Source organism: Chanos chanos, chromosome 7 (assembly GCF_902362185.1).
Source record: "Chanos chanos chromosome 7, fChaCha1.1, whole genome shotgun sequence".
NCBI lineage: Eukaryota > Metazoa > Chordata > Actinopteri > Gonorynchiformes > Chanidae > Chanos > Chanos chanos.
In genome coordinates, this window is record NC_044501.1 from 47,215,585 (window position 1) to 47,235,696 (window position 20,112).

Consider the following 20,112-nt stretch of genomic DNA (forward strand, 5'->3'; position numbering starts at 1 on the left):
CCCATCACTACCAGACAACCCTCTAAGACTTTTACCATCCCTGTTCATTGGCATGGCCAATGTAGTTATCAGTGAGATAATGATTACCGTGCTTTTGTAAGACACAGATGATGCTTGCTGTGAGGGCAGACGGTCTAAATTACCCCCATGCTACATGCGTGTGAGGATGTGGTCGGGTGGGGTGGTGTGACGTGGGGGGGGGGGGGGGGGGCGGGGGGCGTTCTGAGAACGGTTGTGAGAAGTTTGCGAAGAGCACCAAGGATGTTTTTGGGTGCACTGAGGAGGGTTGCTCTGGGCCTCAGAGTGAAATCATGCTGGTCTAAAGATGAAACAGAAGATACTTAACAACATGAACATGTAACATGATACTTTTCCACTCACAAAGATGATGCAACATCTGACTGAATAACTTCATCTTCAGAGAGACAAAATACGCAATCTCTGGCCCTGGTTTCTCACCCCCCCCCCCACTCTTTTCTCTTTGCAGCTCTCTGAGGGAGTGTGTGTGTGTGTGTGTGTGTGTGTGTGTGTGTGTGTTCTATGCATATGTCTGTATGTGCAGTGTGTATGTGGGCTGAACAGGAGTGGCTAGGCTGACTGGCTGAGTGTGTAACACACACATGGCGTCTGCACACCTCACTGCTGGTACACTGATTCCATTCAGCTCACCGACACCAGTTCACACATACACACACACACACACACACACACTCACACACACATACACTGATTCCATTCAGCTCACCGACACCAACGAAGATTCTGTGTGGAGAGTAAATGAGTATTTGTATTTGTGTGAGTGTGTGTGTGTGTGTGCGAGTGTGTGTGTGTCAGCCTTTGGAGAACTTGAGAGCTGGCATGAAAAACTACCTCCAATACTGTTTTCAATTTAATCAAAAAGCTCAGCAGGAACTGAAACTAAAAAAAAAAGACTAAACTATGCTGTATAAACATCTGATTGGCTGGGGTTCTGTGATCGAGTAGAGATGGTGAATGAGACAGCGTTCTCCTCTCTCCTGAGTGGGACAGGCTTCCATTGGGGTGTAAGTCATGACTGTTGGGGCGTAAGTCACGTATGTTAGAGGGTAAGTCACGTCTGTTGGCCCAACCCCAAAGCCTTCCTCTCCACACTCATCTTCATCATCAGCTCTCTCATCAGCAACACCTATTCACATCTACCATCCATAACATAATGCAGCCACCCACACTGTACCACAGATGGACAGACTGACCAACAGACAGGCGGATCAACAGATCGACTTACTGACAGAAAGACAGTCCACGGACCGATGGACGCACAGACAGACGGACGGACAGACAGACAGACAGACAGACAGACAGACAGACAGATACATACATACACACAGTTAAGCCAGAGAAGGCACTGCCCAGTCACTGTGAGTGTACCTCAAACGACCTATTCTAAAACCATCAGTCAACGCACTCACTGCCACAACATTCAGCTGGCCTGGGGTTTCAACTGGTCTGGGGTTTCAACTGGCCTGGTGTTTCAACTGGCCTGGGGTTTCAACTGGCCTGGTGTTTCAACTGGCCTGGTGTTTCAACTGGCCTGGGGTTTCAACTGGCCTGGTGTTTCAACTGGTCTGGGGTTTCAACTGGCCTGGTGTTTCAACTGGTCTGGTGTTTCAACTGGCCTGGTGTTTTTGGCTTCTGGATTATTTCTCCACTCATTCCTTTCAGATATGTATCTTTCTGAGGGGATAAACCACACGTTCACAAATATTTTCTATGTCTCTCTCTTCTCTCTTTCTTTCTTTCTTTCTTTCTCTCTCTCTCACTTTCTCTCTGGCCTGACTGAGAGCTCTCTCTCTGTCCCACTTTAGAGCAGAGTGGGATTCATCTGTACGTTCGCATACAAAATGAAAAAGTTCTTGGGGAAAAAAAACACATAATGCACAGGATGCTCCAGGGACAAGCACAGGCAGGTCGAAGACAATGAAAGACCTGAAAACAAGAGACGCAGAAGGCTGGAGAGAGAGAGAGAGAGAGAGAGAGAGAGAGAGAGAGAGAGAGTGAGAGAAGGGGGGAGAGAGAAAAAGATAACATCTCTGAGAACAGAAGCGAGATTGTGTTTTGTTCCACAGGTTGACAGACAAACCGTCCTATTAAAACATTCCCTTTACGCAACAGAGGTGATTTCCAGATCACTGGCTCACCGAGTTTTAAGGGAACGCAAAAGCAGGAGGCAGTGTGGGCGGAAAACGACAGAGAGGAAGTCTGGGGAAAAGGTGCAGCAGCGTGACAGCAAAAGAGGAGAAAAAAAGAGAAGAAAAACAAGAAGAAAGAGGAGAGAGTGTCAGATGAGAGGAATGGATGACCTATTTTTAGTCACCTTCAGTGAATTAAAAAAAAAAAAAAGAAAGAAAAAGCTGTTGAGTTCAACCAGTGACATTAAGTACTTGTGTGTGTGTGTGTGTGTGTGTGTGTGTGTGTGTGTGTGTGTGTGTACGCGCGCATGTGTGTGTGTGTGTGTGTGTGTGCGTGCGTGTGTGTGTGTACATGTGCGTGTGTGTGTGTGTGTGTGTTTGTGTGTGTGTGTGTGTGTGTGCGTGTGTGTGTGCGTGTGTGTGCGTGTACATGTGCGTGTGCATGTGCATGTGCATGTGCGTGTGTGTGTGTGTGTGTGTGTGTGTGTGTGTGTGGTTTTCTGTGATCAGATTTAGCCACCTTTGATCTCTCTCTCCCTCTATTGTCAGTTCCATTAACATACTATAGACTTCACCCTGTAAGATCTCTACCTATGATATTGCCACAGAGAGAGATGCACGATAAGCAACCAAAGACCTCAAACCGTACCAGCCTAGCAATGGAAAACAGTTCGTTTTTATGGAGAAAAATGTGATAGTGGCTCTCCTTTCTGGGCATCAAGTGCCTCTTATACGTGGATATGTTATGACTAGAGAACCAGGCGGCTGGAGAGAGGCAGTTGTTTTGCTTTTCGGCCCAGATGCCAGCATAAACCTTCTAACGAGCCCATGGAACAAAGTCCACCTCCCCCATTTACAACTGTCTTTCAGACCCTGAGGTTTTTTTTTCTTTCTGACCTTTGCTTTGAGTGAAGTCAGCTTTCTTATCCACAGCCGTAGCTGTCGTTTCATAATCTGGCGGTGCAGTGAAAGGTTGAGCACTCAGGTTTACAGGGTTACTGCACCTCCAGGCGGTGCAGTGAAAGGTTGAGCACTCAGGTTTACAGAGTTACTGCACCTCCAGGAGTGCTGAGGAAGAGCATGGGGATTCAGTACATTTTTTCTCCATCCTAAGAGCGTGTGTTCCCAGTATGTGAAAGACTAGGATAACACTTGTCTGTCTCTGGCTACTCAAGTACAGACAAGCCTTCAAAATGCAAATAAATAAATTTCCTATTTTTCTCCATAGGATAAATCATTAGACAAACGGTGGGCACATTAGGATGTTAGTGTGACTATTACGTGGGTTCGGGTACAGAGCGACGGCGCTGAAGGTTCATTGTGTGTGTGTGTGTGCGTGCGTGCGTGCGTGCGTGTGTGTGCGCGGGAAGGGGGGGGGGGCACGGTGCACACTGTTGAGATGGAAAAACACACCACATGTTTGGTGGGGAGACTTCGAATTCGATGTGTGACAATGATCGTGAGAAAAAAAGATGCATAACTGCATAATTACGTAGTATTAGTCAGGTTTCCCCGCTACTAAGGATGATCCTGTTGCCAGGCAACTTCGATGACAGCATCAACAGGTGCACACTCATTGATTCGCAAGACACTAAATTATTAAACGCCTGCGCACGAGGGCAACAGTTTTTTAGACCTTTTTAAAAACAAAAACAAAAACGTTAACTTACTGTTGTTGGACTTGAGGTCTCGGTGGATGACAGGTACTATGGCCTCGCTGTGTAGATACAGCATACCACTTGCGATCTGCACGGCCCAGTTCACCAGCACGTGCGGCGGGATGCGGCGACCGGCGAGCGCGCGGCTCAGCGGGCCACCGGACGCATACTCCATAATAAGACACAGGTTGGGTTCCTGCAAGCAAACTCCTTTGAGGGCGATGATGTTCGGGTGAGTGAGCATGGCAAACAATCGTGCCTCGTTTCGAACATTTTGGGCAGTTACACTGATGTCCTCGTCCGGATCTTGTCTGGCCGCTTTCACGGCCACGAGCTCTCCTCTCCATGTCCCGCGGTACACCTTTCCGAACCCGCCTACTCCGATCACTTCCTCTAGGCTCAGTTCCCGAAAATCCACTGCCTCGGGTTCGAAACCGCCTACCACGGCTGTTCCAAGTTCACGGACCACACCGGTGCCCGGCAGTTTGCCATAACTGCTGGGCTTGAAAGAGCCATAGTTCGAGGGAAAAATACCAACTTTGTTGTTTACCTTGCCCGCCCACCATCCTTCATCGCCTGATATCTCCGAATCCAGCGACAGCACTTCGACCAAATCACCCTTTCGGAGCGTGAGCTCGTCTTTGCCCGAGGCCTCATAGTCGAATAAAGCTGTCCACACTGGGTTGGTGAAGTTTCCCTTTTGTGATTGTTCGAGACTTTTCCAGTTCGTCAGATGGCCGCGGGAGAATATGTTCTTCAGCGGCTCCATGGACTTTTACGCGGTGGCCAAAACAGCTTTTGTTCCGTTCGGATATTGAAAATAAAGTACAGATAAGTACTTTCCAGCGCCTCTCTCCCTTTTTTCGTTGTGTTTTGGGTTCATCGGGGACCTGTAAAATCGGTTCAGAGGCCAGGCAAAGTAACACAGAGACCTGTACAGCTTGAATAGAATTCAAATTGTCTCCAATGCTAGTATACATGGAATACATAGGTTTCCATATAATTACACAGTAGTGACATAAAAGAGTTTAATGCATGTGTAAATAACGTTGTCGAGTGTAGCAACGCATAAAAACCCGACCTGACTCCATTAGTTTGGTCTGTGTGGGGTATTAAGGCTATGCATGATTGGTGAGATGCAGCGCTCATCCACACTATTGAAATTCCTATGGATCTGATCCACCGGAAACCTTCATGAAAATAGCTTTGGATGTGCTGCGTGCTCACATCTAAAAATATGACAGAAGCGAGGCAAAACCGACAGTGTTGTTGCGAAACAGAAAATGCTTTTGTCGCAATAGCAGAAACAAAACGTAGGCTATTATTTTCGAGAAACGTACGGATCAAAGAGAAGATAACAAATTGTTCACTCGGTTGACCATTCTGAGTCCGTTAGTATTTTTAGTCGTTGAGCCCTGCGGTGACTGTAAGCAGGAAGCGCAGAGCTGAGAGAAGAATAGGAGGAAAAGAGCATTCAGAGCTGCTGTGCCCGTACGTTTTACGGCAAGCGGTTTCAAAGCTGAATTAACCACCAAGCGAACAAAAAAAATGTATTGTCCGAATCCTGTCAGTTTTCAGTCCGTGAAGTCCAGATCCTCGTGCGCATTTTAGCCATAGTGCCTCGAGCCTCGGTTACACACAAACAAAGTTGTTTTTCTTTTTCTTCTTAAATGTTCTTATCGAAAGTACAAACTTTTTTTTTTCTGTTGCCACCAACTTTGAACAGGAAGAACCATGTAAACTTGATTGGTTTAAATACTCAAAGCGAAACGCACAGCAAGAACAGGTCCTCTTCAGTGTCTCAGGCTTCCGTGTGTGTCAAACGCCGACAAATTTGGGTTCATTTTTCATTTTCCAATGATATGTCCAGTTTGTTATTGCAGTTCATTTACCGACTCCATTCGTCCCGCTGTCGAGCCACTCTCCGTTGCTGCCAACAGTCGGAGGAGGGTGGGGCTTAGTACGGTTTTTCTTTCCCAACAGGAAAAGAATCAGATGACAGACACATACGCTGCGAAACTCGGCTCTCCCCCTCCCTCTCTCGGCCGATAAAGCACATAAGGGGAGCGATGCATTTAATTTCGAGAGCACGTGGGAGACTTTTTCCCTCTCGTTCTGTCAAGTCATCCCAGTGTTGACAGCGGCTTTAATTCGCAAATTTCAGGTCCGTTTTGAGAATTTAGGGACAGTGGACAGGAAGACCTGATCTTAGTGAAATTCAAGCGTTTACTCCTGCGGAAGTACGATGCCACGCAATACTTTACAGAATGCGGATTAAGAATAGCTCTATAATCTGTGTTCTTTAAATTTAATAAACAGACTGATACGCATCAAGTAGAGATAAACCTGTTAGTTAAAAAGTGAAAAGATGCCATCAATGTGTGCCGGAGAGAGAGAGAGAGAGTTCTCTATTCATACACTTTAATACCAACATAATTTATGTGTTGCGGTTCCTAAATTATCCTACTCTTAGTTAAAATGTCATCTCCAACCAAGCAATTTCATTGGTTGCAAACTGTTTTCTATAACTTTTCTACTTACAGCCGGTTTATTATGTGTGAACTGCATTGTGAACTTGCATTCTAATGAATAATGCCTCCCTTCGTTACACGATTGGCCCACATAAATACGTAGTTATACTGTAAAAATACAGTTATCGAGGGCATCTCATAGAAAAGTGTTTATGGGATGTGTTAGGACAGGTGAAGTCCATTAAATGCCTAAATAATTGTTAGCAAAAATATATGCACAAGGCTGCATGGTACAATGTGTAAAGATACAGGCTCTTGTGAATGGTGTTATATTATTTCAATATAAGCTGCCTCAGCTAATCAACACTTAAAAATTATACTAGGCATCAATATTTCAAACATGAGCTTGAACATCTGAGCAGACAGACAGGAAACTCTTCAGACAGGATCCATACAGAACACCCCCACGGAGAATGTGCATTATTTCCTTAACTACTGATCTGAGGTCAGAAACACTTATTACAATGTTTAAGTTTGAAGAAAAATTTGAATGCTGCTCCTAGATCTGTCATCAGTACCAAAGAGAAGTTGAGGCAGCTAGTGGAGCGGACAGATCCGCATGTAAAAGCTGATACTGGGCCAGTTTTTAGCTATCTCGGGGGGGCATGGATCAAACCTAAATGGAACATTGGCCAAGCTGATCCCAGATCAGACCTCCGGGACAGGAAACAGCCAGAAAGAGAATAAGGATTGCTTGTGTTAGAGAGGTGGGGCGCTGTGGGTTCAGCCTTAGGACAGCAGAGCAGAGGCCAGTGATGTCATAAAGGAATCCACGGAATCTTTTAGAGGGGCCAGCAGAATGTCTGGCTTCATCAGAATCAGAGGCCTCGGCTCTCAGGGCACTGGTCACTTCTTTAGAATCCTGTCCTTCAGTTCGTATGCCCCCGGGCCGTGTGGACCAGCTCACTGCATAGGTTCCTTCACTGACAGTCTCATGCTGTCCCTTTCTTCAGTTAGTACACTGCTGCCTATAGACTGCTTAGAGGAAATGTCGTGTTTCCGTATATGGGCCCTTTCAAGGCTGTCTTGCTTCGATTTTGCTCTATTGAACAACAGCCCCCCCACCCCACCCCCACGCCGCCCCCACCTCCCATCTCCTTCTTCCTCCAGGTCTGCACGAAGCTAAACAGCTGAGTCATGCCTTCTGCAGGAAAGATCAACAGACCAGTTTTTCCATTCATTTCCTTTTCACCTAGTTTTTTTTAAAGTATGTTAGAGTAACTTAGAGAGAAAGAGAGAGGGGTAAAAAAAAAGAAAAAAAGAAAAAGAAAAAAGACAACTGACAGATGGAGGGCTGACTGTACCTTACACTCTAAGGGGCAGTCACATGGTCACCTCGGAGTCTCTGAGTCTTTAAACGAGGGCAGGACCAATGCTTACAGAGGAAACCTGAACGTGCCTGCCAATCTATGGTTCGTGTTTATTCAGTCACAGTCATATCCTGCACCAGTCTCCGACGTTGTGTTTTCTGAGCACCAGGGCGGTTCGTGCCTGACGCTGTATCATGTGGCCCCTGACATGAACAGTCCACCCTGGCTTGTGGTCGCCCTCTCTGTGTTCTGCATCTCCGTATTCCAACATAGACTTCCTGTGTTTGCCAAGCAGTGAGAGGTTTACAGCCTGATGGAAACTCACAAGACCTAAACTATAGTCAGCAAAACCAAGGAGAGAATCAAGGGATTGGTTGAAATAGCAAACTTTTATTCATATCTGAAAATTAAAAAAAACAAAACAAAGAAAACTCCTCCTTGACCTGTGATGTTTTATGCTGACACTAAGAAACTTTGCGTAGAGTTTTAATAAACCACTCTGCTTAACGGGGACTAAAGACTGTGATCAGGGTTCTTATGGCTACCCAGCAAGATTAAACAAGCTCAGATTAAACTGATTTCCTGTAACAGATTATTATTAAAAAGCTTTTAATCATCATGATCTGAGTAAGGTAGTTGCTCAGGCAGTTTCCAGTCGTCGTGACAACAGCATCGTTATCACAGGCTGCAGTGTCTGCAAGTAAAACGTGAAATTCAGGTCAAAGTTCTGCTGTTGACTCATGAAAGGACGATTGTTTAAACCTGACACTCTGATCAAGAAGCTTGAAAAGATTTTCACTCAAACTATTTCCTGTTACAAAATAAACTCAGTGATAGATGGATAGACAGACAGACAGACAGACAGAGATTGTGAAATTTAGAACACACACATGCGTGTTAAACATGTTTTATTCATCATTAAAATAAGGTAGTTCTTATTAAAGCAGGTTGATTGAGAAAGGGAAAATCCACCTGAGGCCAGTTGGCGAAGACTTGAAGAGTCCTGAAGTACAACTGTGAACAGCCAGGGGTTGAAGAGTGAAGAGAAGAATGAGGAGAAAAGTGGAGGGTAGAGCAAGGAGATGGCTGAAGAGAAGAGTGAGAAGAAGAGTGAGGAGAAGAGTGAGGAGGACAGTGAGGAGAAGAGTGAGGAGACGGCTGAAGAGAGGAGTGAGGAGGAGAGTGAGGAGAAGAGTGAGGAGAAGAGCGAAGAGACGGCTGAGGAGAAGAGTGAGGAGGAGAGTGAGGAGGAGAGTGAGGAGAAGAGTGAGGAGACGGCTGAAGAGAGGAGTGAGGAGAAGAGTGAGGAGGAGAGTGAGGAGACGGCTGAAGAGAGGAGTGAGGAGGACAGTGAGGAGAAGAGTGAGGAGACGGCTGAAGAGAGGAGTGAGGAGGAGAGTGAGGAGAAGAGTGAGGAGAAGAGCGAAGAGACGGCTGAGGAGAAGAGTGAGGAGGAGAGTGAGGAGACGGCTGAAGAGAGGAGTGAGGAGGAGAGTGAGGAGAAGAGTGAGGAGAAGAGCGAAGAGACGGCTGAGGAGAAGAGTGAGGAGAAGAGTGAGGAGACGGCTGAAGAGAGGAGTGAGGAGAAGAGTGAGGAGGAGAGTGAGGAGACGGCTGAAGAGAGGAGTGAGGAGAAGAGTGAGGAGGAGAGTGAGGAGAAGAGTGAGGAGAAGAGCGAAGAGACGGCTGAGGAGAAGAGTGAGGAGACAGCTGAGGAGAAGAGTGAGGAGGTGGCTGAAGAGAAGGCTGTCCAGGGTTCAGGTCCAGGGCAATGCTCGTTGACTCTTCTCTCAGTCACACCTCTGGTTGGTTCATTCTGTGCTCTGCTGAGAAATGCTGCCTCCGCTTGTTTTCCCGTGGACTGCCTTTCACACCATACGGCTGTCTGTCAACCGCATGTGCAGTCAGCTGGTATTTAAGGAAACAACACATCAAAAACATCAGATAGGAGCTTTGTGTCACTCACCTTTTACATCATGGAGGTGGAGTCAATCGGGTTTGGCCCAGTTCGTAGGCAGTTTTAATGATGAAATGAATTTTTTTCCATTTTGTCCTCTGTATCTTTATTTATTTATTTATTTTGTGGTGGGGTAGAGCGCTCACCATCTCCAGTTCCTCTCCCTCTCTGACGCTGGACTGACCAGGGGCGCTGGGGTCAGTGTTTAATTAATGAACAGAAATGTGGATTCGATTTTTTTTGCCCGCGGCCTGGCCGTGGTGACTCATCGTTGTCATTATGGAGGGAGAGTGGGGAATGTAGGCGTTAGGGCGGAGTCGTAAAAATCAGTTACGCCCGATGGAAATGTCACGGCGATGCGAATTCGTTAGGCAACAGCTCGGGCAACTTTTCGCTGCAGTGTCAAAAGTTCGAAGGTTGCAAACACAATGCCCCGCATTGCCCATCAATAATGTTTAACGTGGACCAAGACAAGAGTGAGTGGAAAAGAACTTTGACAGCACTATACAGGACGGGCAGGGCTTGGGGTTTATCATAACATTGGGTGCATGCTCATTGTCCCCCCATGCACGGGGAGGGGGGGGGGGGGGTTGCATTTTAGGATGATGTCACCGAAAGATCTCTGTCGTTAATTGTATCCAGTTACGGAATGTTGTAACTATGCTTCAGAATCTGTCCGCACAGGTCCAGTATTCCGTCTGTATAACAAAAACATTCCATATCCCTCCCTCACAAAGCAAAAAGCTTTGGAATCAACGTTGCGAAGGATTAATAGGACATCTGTCTATCTTTGATGACGACGCATCAAAACGGGTACAACCCACCGCTTCCTCCACTCCACAACACCAGCGGGAGGACACACTGCTGGAGGACTTTGTTCTTCTCCAAATCCAACACGGGAGGATTTAATATCGCCTGGCCCCTCAGACCCTGAAAAAATAGTTGAGTGGGGTGTGTTTGTGTGGGACCTCTCCTCTGGGTGACATTCTGTAGTGATGCGTAATAATACAAATGTCAGTTTGTCTTGCTCCTCACCATCTTAGAAAGGACAAACGGCACACCGACAGAGCTGTATAATGAAATCTGCACTTTATTTTCATCAATACAAAATAAAGGACTGTTAAAAGTTTACATAAAGCCTGCTGTCTGCAGAGCTTCTCAACATTTAGAGAGAAAGAGAGAGAGCGAGAGAAAGAGAGAGAGAGAGAGAGAGACAGAGAGCGAGAGAGACAGAGAGAGAGAGAGAGAGAGAGACTTAAAATGGGCCCACTGACCCTCTGTTTTCAGCTGAACATTAAAACAGCGTTAGAGAGTCAAAAAAGAAAAAAAAAAAGAAAAGAAAAGAAAAACATGTTTATACAAATATGCATTTTATTTTCATCACTGGGGGGGGGGGGGGGGGGGGGGGGGGGGGGCAATGACAGACCCAACAGAGGCTTGTGCACTGTGTGTGTGTGTGAGACTGTGTGTGTGAGAGACGGTGTTTTAAATTAACTCCAGGACCTCAGTTTTTGCCAAAGTAAACAAAACATCTTTGGAAGTAATACATGGTGGGGAAAAAAATGTTTTAATAAAAAAAAATAATAACAACAATGATACTGACATATAGAATCTACACTGCTGTATTACTGCCACCTTTAAAATGTTATTTCACGTTTATAAACCAAATTTAAAAAATAAAAATAATAAAATTCAAGAGTGATCAAATTAATACCTACACAACAAAACTAGCATCCATTCACAGTTTATCTAGTGCCGAAAGATTCCACTTGTTTAAAACAGGAAAAAAAAAAGAAAAGAAAAAAAAAAATCCATGAAATTTGCGCCAACACGGACATGAATGGAGGGTAGCGACCCTGTGTAAGACAAGCCAGCAGCAGAGACAAAGACAGGCCGTTTAACCATAAAACTCTCATTAAAACCAAAACTTCAAAAAGGACAGGACCACTAGTGTCAGCAGTCAAACGACTCTTCTCTTTCCCCCTTGTTGTGGATATTACAGATTAGATGATGACAGATCAGAGACACCGAATGTCATTTCCAGATCACTGTATGAAGCAGGCACAGACAGACGGTACTGCTACTGTTCATGGACAGATCAAACCGAATTCTGACACAACCTCAACTCAGGCTACCACACCTTTCCTCTGAACACTCCACGCCCCCCCCCTTCCTCTGAACACTCCACGGCCCCCCCCCCCTTCCTCTGAACACTCCACGGCCCCCCCCCTCTTCCTCTGAACACTCCACGGCCCCCCCCCCTTCCTCTGAACACTCCAAGGCCACTGCTTTTCTTTAGTGCAGAAAACAAACACTCCATTTAAAAAAATGAAACAAGATTTCTTTTTTTTTTTTTTTCCTTCTGTGTGTGTGTGTGTGTGTGTGTGTGTGTGATTATGTATTTACAAAATCAATGTTTGCTTGTGTGCTTGTGTAGTAACCTCTTTTGGGGGTGGGGGTGGGTTGGGGGGTGGGGGTTCTGAGACAGTGCAGGAGCTATAGACTGACGTCTCCAGACTGCCCTGGGCAGAGAGTTTTTTCTTTTATACTGAAACGGAGAAAGGAAACGGAGTGATATGTTTTTTTAAAACACCTGAGAGCACAGGTAGCCAACAGAAAGATGGATGACTTACAATCAGAAGGACAGAGAAAACAAAAAAAACAAAGTCCAAAAAAAAAAAAAAAAAGGAAAAAAAAGCCCCAGGATGGGATCCTGTAAGAAAGTCTGTCCTGTGTTGGGCAGGGAAAAAGATTTAGCTTCAAAAACAACAAAACAAAAAAAAACAAAATCCATCAAATGCATTTCCGTTAAATCCAAATGCAACAATAATCGCTTTTAAAAAACAACCTGGTTCATTTCTCTTTTCTTCTCCCAGACTTTGACAATAAAATAAGAATTTTAAAAAAACAAATTAAAAAACACGTAGCTAATATACAACCTATTCTTTGTCTTCGGCGGCTGCGACTAAAGCCTAAACATCACTCAGGGAGCTTCTCCTTAACCAATCAGCGGGAACCTCACTTTGCCCTGTTCACAACGCAGCCGAATGGGAACACGTTAAGAAAACAAAAGGAAACGAAAAAAAAAAAAAAAGAGAAATATAAGAGTGGAGCAGGGAAGGGAAACGTGGAGCTAAGAGTCGTAATCTTCATCGTCGTCGCCTGCGTCCTTGTGTGGCATGGAGGTGGGAGGGGGAGGTGCAGCAGAGATCAGAGAGGGGTGGGGAGCGAAGGAGCCCAGGGGCATGGGCACGTTACCCTGGACAGAGCCCATTTGGAGGTACTGGGGGGGCGCGTCTTGGCTGATTTGGGGTCAGAGAGAGAGAGACGTTACAGTGTGTCCTAATGCCACATTCCAAAAGTCTTAACTGTTATACATCTTTTTTGTCTCCTCGTGAACTTGACAGTTTTCCTTACCAAAGCCAGGACAAATGTTAATCAGTCAATCACCAGCAACTCTGTTAAGACTGCTCAGAGACCACCCAGCCATTATGAGGATCAGTGGAAACCAGTGTTTCTCCACTCTAGTCCTGGACAACTACCCATCTGAATGTTACTGCTGTAAGCCAGCATCAACTCCCCTGATCCAACCTGCCTACTCGTGACCTCGGGCCTTGACTGGCTAATTCAGGCATGCTGGTGTGGAACGGGAGTGTCGAGAAACCTCTCTAAGGGTAAACTGGGACACAGCCTCAGTGTACTGGGAGCAGCGGGCAGATGAAGGTACCTGTGGAAGTGGGCTGCCGGTTGCTGGTTTGTGCTGGACTGAGAGCCATCCTCCTCCTCGCCGTCTGTCTCGCTGTCGTCCGAGTCGTCCTAGAAGAGAACGGAGCGATCAGCATTCACGACCTCAGATTACGCACCACCTCAGATTCTACACAATTTAATCAGTCTTTAAAACTTCATTTTATACAAACCGTTTTATACCTCATCGCCCTTCAAAACCTCTTACGACACACAAGCTTATCAGTGCTCACAACAAAGGTTTAAAAGGTTCTTTTTCCTCTGTCTTAGCAGAACAGGAAATGATTTGGAGAATCTGTCTGATCTCGCTGTGGATCTGAACTCCTGAGAACACGCCACGCCAACATTCCATGGATCAGCTCAGACACCAGTCTCACTGACCCTTCACCCCACGCTGATGACATGTGAAAGCGATTTTTTTTTACCAGTCTCACTGACCCTTCACCACACGCTGATGACATGTGAAAGCATTTTTTTTTACCAGTCTCACTGACCCTTCACCACACGCTGATGACATGTGAAAGCGTTTTTTTTGGACGTGATGGTTCTGAGGTGTTTTTGCTCTGCTGACCTGCAGTTTACAAAAGCTACAGGAGACTTAAACCACAATTCACACAACCAATCACTATACTTTTCACTGTCTTTCCATCTTTCACTCAGCATGGCCAGTCCAAATCCTGGCCACATACTCCTTGTCTGTCCGTGATGCCATTCTGCGTTCGCGGATTTGAATGGCCTGAATAGGCCAGTATATATCTGACACTGGGCTGTGCGATGTGTTTCGTTTACGAAACATCTTAATTGTTGTTTTAACGATGTGCGAGCTGACATTATCGAGTACGTCACTCACTTCGCAAAAACCCATAAAAAAACATGCCTTGGGAGTCCACGTATTCACTGCGTCGTGTAGCCTAGCAGGATAGATTACTGCGCACGCGCATTGAAAGTGCATGCAGTGCGCTGGTATAGGCGTAAATGGTCACCGCACCACAAGTTAAGCTAGCATGGCTGCCTAAAAATGCATGCCTGAAGTTAAAAATGAGTGAACAAACAGCGCCAGGAGACAAAATACAGACACCGCCAGCCTCACAATGTCCGTCATTAGATTTAATTGCTAGACATGGATCATCCTCACTCACATGGAGGTGGTTTGGCTTTGAAAAGACGGCTGTTGCTCGAAACTTCTGAAACCACATAGTTTGCAGATAGCTGTCCTTTGAGACAAAGGACGGCAATCTGCAGTCTATGTCGGGCATCGGTTGCCGTTAAAGACAGCTCAACCACTCACTTGTTTCACCATCTGCAAACTGTTTGATCTCAATAATACTTGCACTGGTGATTTTGATGTTTTGTACTGTTTTTACTTGAATTCTTCAGTTTTAAGTAAATAAAACAAAACCTGTTTTCCTTAAATATGTTGTTTCCATTAATATCACTGGTAAACAACAATTAATATTCTATTAACAAGAGCAAGCTAGTACAATACAAGACTTTTACAAGCATATTTTTGAAGGATGCAAAATATCGTCTACACATCGTTATCGACAAAACCCCAGAATATATCGAGATATCATTCTCTGTCAATATCGCACACCCCTATCTGATACATTTTAAAAAAGACTGGTTACTACCAACAACATACTGCTTACACTTACTACACATGTTCCAGAGCAGCCAAAGACTTCACAAGACATACCATTATGGCCAAGCCACAGGATACAGCTACTGTTGCCAAAGAAACTGTAACCAAAGCAACTGCTACCACAGCAACTGCCAATTGCAATATTCTCACAGAGAACGGTAAGGTTGATTGTCGCTGCCTCGGCCCAGAATACCCACCTCCTGTTCCGACTCTGTGCCTGATAGTTTCTTGTCTTTTCCCTTTGCGCCGGCCCCTCCATTCTTGCGACCCGATCCTGGTTTCCGACCTCTGTGTGATGGGTGGGAAGCAAATGTTATGGTTCTTTGTGAAGGGACTGAACCCATAATACAGGCGTGAGAAATGCCGCTCACAAGGCTGCAGAGTTTAACTTCCGCTGTTCACTATCACACCAGACTTAGCTGACCCAGGTTCAGGTACAAGCCCAGGAAGAGTCAGGTGAAGCAGATTAACACTGGACTAAAATCCGGCAAAGATGATGTCGGTTCAGAGGAGGAGAACTCCCCATCCACAGCTGTATATCAGGACCACTCAACTCCGCGTCTGTTAATCCTCCTGGTTTACACACTTGCCTCTTAATTAGGAAAGATGTGGGCTCCCTTTAACCAGTCAGTGACATTAAGGTGGGTGACTGTACCAGAATTTACTATCTGGATGAGCTTTAATTTTTTTGTTCCCAGGTGAGTGGTGCCACACCCACAGGTGAGCTGCTTACCTGCGTGGGACTTTCTCCGCACTCTCTGTGTGATTGTCCTCTCCTTCACCCTGCATGTCAGGGACTGCCGCCACCAGATCCTTCAGAAAGTCAAACTGCTGCTCCAGTTCGATGCATTGTTTTCTGCAGATTACACAAACACGCTTTCCAGCAACACACACACACAAAAGCTGAAATCTGCTCAATATACACTTTTCATCTGCAACTGAACACAAACGCAGTGGTACACCTATATGTGCCCATACATACACACAAACACAACTCACGAAGGTCGAGCTCATTTGAAGAGTTGAAATAAGAATATACTTAGATTCGCATACTTAAATATTACAGCAATTCATCATGACTTTACATAGTAACTTTTATCAGCGGTAGAACATTTAGCTCGACTTCGTATGTTCACATGATTTAAACGAGGAGGAAAATCTTACAAGTGTGACGTCGTCATTGTTTTGGCGTTCCGTGATTGCGTAACTTGACACGCTTTTTTCAGGAGTGACTCCAAAAACAATTCGAGTGCCCGTGCTCATAGCAGAGTCAAGGAAAGAGCTGTAAGATCAACTTAAAGCGACACGTGAAAATGTTCCAAAAGTGTAAATAACAATACACCAGAGTACACAATACAAATACCTAAAGGAGAGACTGTAAGACACGCAGCAAAACTAGGCCTACGTCACACAAATGCAAGGTGGTGTACGGTAAAACACAGCAGAGCTGCACTGAAGTGATAGGAAGGACTCGAGTTGTTTTTAAAGGATACAGATGATGACCGGTACGGCTGCCGCCACTTTGCCTATTTCTTCATCTGTCTGCATGATCTTCTTGATCCGGGCCTGAGAAACAACAGGAAGAGAACAAGACAATATTCCCCTATATTTAAGGAAGGCAGGGTGTAATATAGTACGTGCATAAGTCAGAAGGTTGGTGGGACAGAGAAAAACGATGTTTATTCATCCAGTACCAAACAGGATGATTAAACCGAACCACCGAACCCAAGGCAACACATGGTACATTACGATACAACCATATGCATCTGGTGCATTGTTCGCAGCTAGCTGACTCTTTTGCATAAGGTTGTTTGGAAATTTGCATTGAAGCAAAACATATGAAACTAGTGCCGTAACGCAGACCAATATTCGCACCTGCTTGTTAGGAAGTTAATCAGTTGCGAATCACAATACTGCAAGACCGTGCCAAAAGCACATCTCAGAACCTCCGTGTTAGCCAATTTGCTAGCTAATTTGAATAGCTAGCAACGTTTAATTCTCTTTCTCTTTGACAGCTGCCAAAGAAATGAGATATGCGTTGTTTCTCAAACATGAATGCCACACATAAATAGGTACAGTAAACAGTTGGAATGATCACATTCTATTAGGTGTGTCAGCCAAATTTAGATGAGCTAGTTCTGCTAAGTAACGTGAGCAGCGCAGCTTAGCACGCTGGCTAGCCGCTACAAATCAAGTGTTGAATTTGTTGAACATCTCGTGGTCCACATATCTACCTATTATATAAGGTAAACACGGACATCGAGTGAGATTATTAGAGTACAATGCAATGATTGGAGTATTTGGCTAAGAAACGGGCAAACCGGCTAACTTCTCAAAAGTAGCTCACTAGGCCTTTAGCAAGTAGCTATTCTCATTCAAAGACACTATCTAAGCCCTCACTTTAATATAAACACTATCAACAACGACTCATCTGCTTACCGGAGGAAATCTGGCGTTATATTTCTTCTTTTTACTTGGCATTTTAGAAAAGTCTAATTCGCGTCCCGATAAAAGCCAACTAGTTTTGTTTTTGTGTTATTTTGTCTTGCCGACACGGATCCAGGTGATTTTAGCTTAGTGCAGTCTGGTTCAGATTACCACCGGGTCTGATAGCTCGTCAGATTACCCCGTTTCACTTCAATATATCCTAACCAGACACCACGTCGTCACCGTTAAATATAAACATCCAGCTCTTGGCACTTATGTAGTCTGCCGTATCCTCCTTCCGTAAACTTTAATGTATGTGTGCTGTAGTCTTGAATGTGTATATTTTGGCATAAATTTCACCACAAACCAAATTAACACCATACATAAAGGAGCTATGCCCTCAGTGGTCCCCTTTCGTGTACACCTCTTTTGTTGACTTTAATATATATTTAGTTCATTTTACCAATGTGCCCTTTAAATAGATATATTCTGTTTATCCTTGCGAAACCCACTGCAGTGGGTGCAGTATTACAAGGTGGCTTGACAGTAACACCTCTGAGGTAATTTTTTTGCTTCATCTATCGGGAATTGTTCTTATTCCCAAGAGGAATCGTTTTTGTAAAATAATATAGCGTGGTTTCACTCTGAATCATGCTTGTTTATTTATTTTATTGTTTTTAAAACGACCTACACTTCTGCTATTCTCCGTTTATTATTTCCTGAAATAATTTGTCAATTTGTGATCAAAAAACATATGCGTCTATTTTCGGATCATTACGACTTGTCTCCTGTTCCGTTCCGTATGCAATTTACGGTTTTAAATAAAGTTTGAGGTTGAAATAACCATGGAGGCGGACTAGCCTTGTAACCTGCAAGTTTTCTTCCTGATATTAAGTTCGTGTGTTGCTTTTCGAGACAAACAGAACTCTGTAAGCTGTCAAGCAGCGCAATATGTTTAAGAAGTAGGATGACTTTGTATAGCTAATTTTGCAAGACTGTATTTTTGTCGTGATACATGTCAGAACTAGCCATCTTCGTATCAATCAGCTAGCTATGCTAATGCAAAGTACAGCTACCGCTGGGTGGTTGACTACTAGCGTTCGTCTCTTGTATTACCGTGTAACCTACAGTACTTTTACTTGTCAGCAAATCCGAAGATAAGAGATTTCAGGTTACTCTCCAAGTTAACCGAGGTAGGAAAATGTTTCTTCCCCTCTCGCTGGATAGTTAACTTCTCAGCTGCTTTAGTAACTTCTCTGTCTTAACCTAAGTCAACAGAGGGGTCAGGGTTTTGACAATTATTTCCTGGTAGAGTTCGACACATATTAACCGCTGCGTTAACCGTATTTTGTCGTAGTTGAACAAGTACGTCATGTCATTTATTAAATCCAGACTCATAAAATAATACCGCCCACAGATAAAGTTTGTGACTGGTCCATCTTGTAAGACTGCCGTCACTAACACCGATAATGGAGGAAGAAGAGGCGGTCGGTGGCGTGGAGAATTCGGAGCGATATTTGTCTGAGACCTATGCCGCCGAGTCTCTGGCAGCGGACATGGATCCTTGGATCATATTTGACGCCCGTAAAACTCCCAGAGCGGAATTTGACCGCTGGCTCCAGTCTAACAGGCCCTCGCAGGTCAGTCGCTATGGCGACGAAGCAGACGGCTCGGGACTTGTGGGCTGGATAGCTGTTTCAGGTCCGGACCGCTGCCCCAGTAATAAGGACGTGATGGGCTTACAAGAGAACTGGGAGAGACTTTTAGCGAGCGGGCGACCAGTCACGTTTCAAACAGTGAAGGAACTGGCCCTAAACCATAATGTTCTCTCTGGAAAATGGTTGATGCATTTGGACACTGGCTTCAAGGTGGACCACGCTTGGGAGTGTATCGCCAGGGCTGTCGTGGATGGGAAAATCTCCTCAGCCAAGGTGAGTCCGCACAACCCCAGGTCGGACGCCAGGCACGTCATCTGCGTCTACAACACGGATTTCACAGACGAGGGTCAGGTGATGAGACTGGACGCTGTCATTCGGGCCACGGGGGTGAAGTGTCCCCTCTTTTATAAACCAGACGTGTACACGTACCTCGGCATCTACCGCAGCAACCGCTGGAAACTCTGCCCGACCATATACGAGAGCAGGTTTGACCTGGAGTGTGTGCCCCGTCGCTCTCACATCACCAATAAGGTGACCAATCAGGAGGTTACGTAAGCCCGCCTGAAAGGACAGCTTTCGTACCAGTAATTCGGCTGACTATTCCTATTTTGTGCTAACTGACATATGGTGTACTTTATAGTATAGGCCTATAGCTACCTATACTGTCTATTCAAGTTTGCTTGTAGAGATTGAGACTGATTTTGTTGCCTTGGGCTGGGGTCACCTGGCATCCTGCATCGCTGCCTTTGCTTTGCTCGTAACGTCTGTCTTTTGATCGCCGAGGGGCGCCGAGCTTCTTTGAACAAGCTCGTCTTCTGCTCTTTGGAAACGGATGTTCCTGAAGGTTTCCTTTGCCCCGTCACACTGCTGCCACGGAAACACCTGGAGGCTATTTCACAGGCGTCCTCAGTTAGCTGGTCAACCTTACTCAAAACTCAAGGCTGTCCAGGAAGGACAGTCCTTCGTCCTTTTACTGTCAGACACTCGAGACTTTTGGCTCAAGCCGTCTGGTTTAGT

At 45.3% G+C, this 20,112-nt stretch overlaps 3 protein-coding genes across 3 annotated transcripts in view; 1 reads left to right on the top strand and 2 right to left on the bottom strand.

The window, feature by feature from the left end:
* Positions 1 to 4,767, bottom strand: part of LOC115817309 (mitogen-activated protein kinase kinase kinase 11) — a 27,361-nt gene extending 22,594 nt beyond the window's left edge. The window contains exon 1 of the mRNA XM_030780590.1: positions 3,839 to 4,767. Coding sequence (XP_030636450.1) covers positions 3,839 to 4,595 — 757 coding nt within the window. The 5' untranslated portion in view covers positions 4,596 to 4,767. The remainder of the gene's footprint in view (positions 1 to 3,838) is intronic.
* A 7,552-nt stretch (positions 4,768 to 12,319) lies between these two features.
* Positions 12,320 to 17,538, bottom strand: drap1 (DR1-associated protein 1 (negative cofactor 2 alpha)). The gene is made up of 7 exons (XM_030780601.1): positions 17,450 to 17,538; positions 16,504 to 16,576; positions 16,175 to 16,268; positions 15,744 to 15,866; positions 15,208 to 15,298; positions 13,352 to 13,440; positions 12,320 to 12,926 (listed from the first exon to the last, which is right to left on the bottom strand). The coding sequence occupies exons 1-7, from the start codon at positions 17,489 to 17,491 to the stop codon at positions 12,758 to 12,760; spliced, it is 681 nt and encodes a 226-aa protein (XP_030636461.1). The 5' UTR covers positions 17,492 to 17,538; the 3' UTR covers positions 12,320 to 12,757.
* Positions 17,539 to 18,568: 1,030 nt separating this feature from the next.
* On the top strand, positions 18,569 to 20,112 carry c7h11orf68 (chromosome 7 C11orf68 homolog). Its single transcript, XM_030780670.1, has 2 exons — positions 18,569 to 18,630; positions 18,855 to 20,112. The coding sequence occupies exon 2, from the start codon at positions 18,907 to 18,909 to the stop codon at positions 19,648 to 19,650; it is 744 nt and encodes a 247-aa protein (XP_030636530.1). The 5' UTR covers positions 18,569 to 18,630; positions 18,855 to 18,906; the 3' UTR covers positions 19,651 to 20,112.

Bases quoted from the DNA above. Each gene is read 5' to 3' on its own strand.
- drap1 (XM_030780601.1), bottom strand. From the start codon at position 17,491: ATGCCAAGTAAAAAGAAGAAATATAACGCCAGATTTCCTCCG. The intron at 15,299-15,743 runs GTAAGCAGCTCA...CCCATCACACAG, and splicing joins GCGGAGAAAGTCCCACGCAG to AGGTCGGAAACCAGGATCGG. The intron at 12,927-13,351 runs GTACCTTCATCT...ACCCCAAATCAG, and splicing joins CCGGCAGCCCACTTCCACAG to CCAAGACGCGCCCCCCCAGT.
- c7h11orf68 (XM_030780670.1), top strand. From the start codon at position 18,907: ATGGAGGAAGAAGAGGCGGTCGGTGGCGTGGAGAATTCGGAGCGATAT.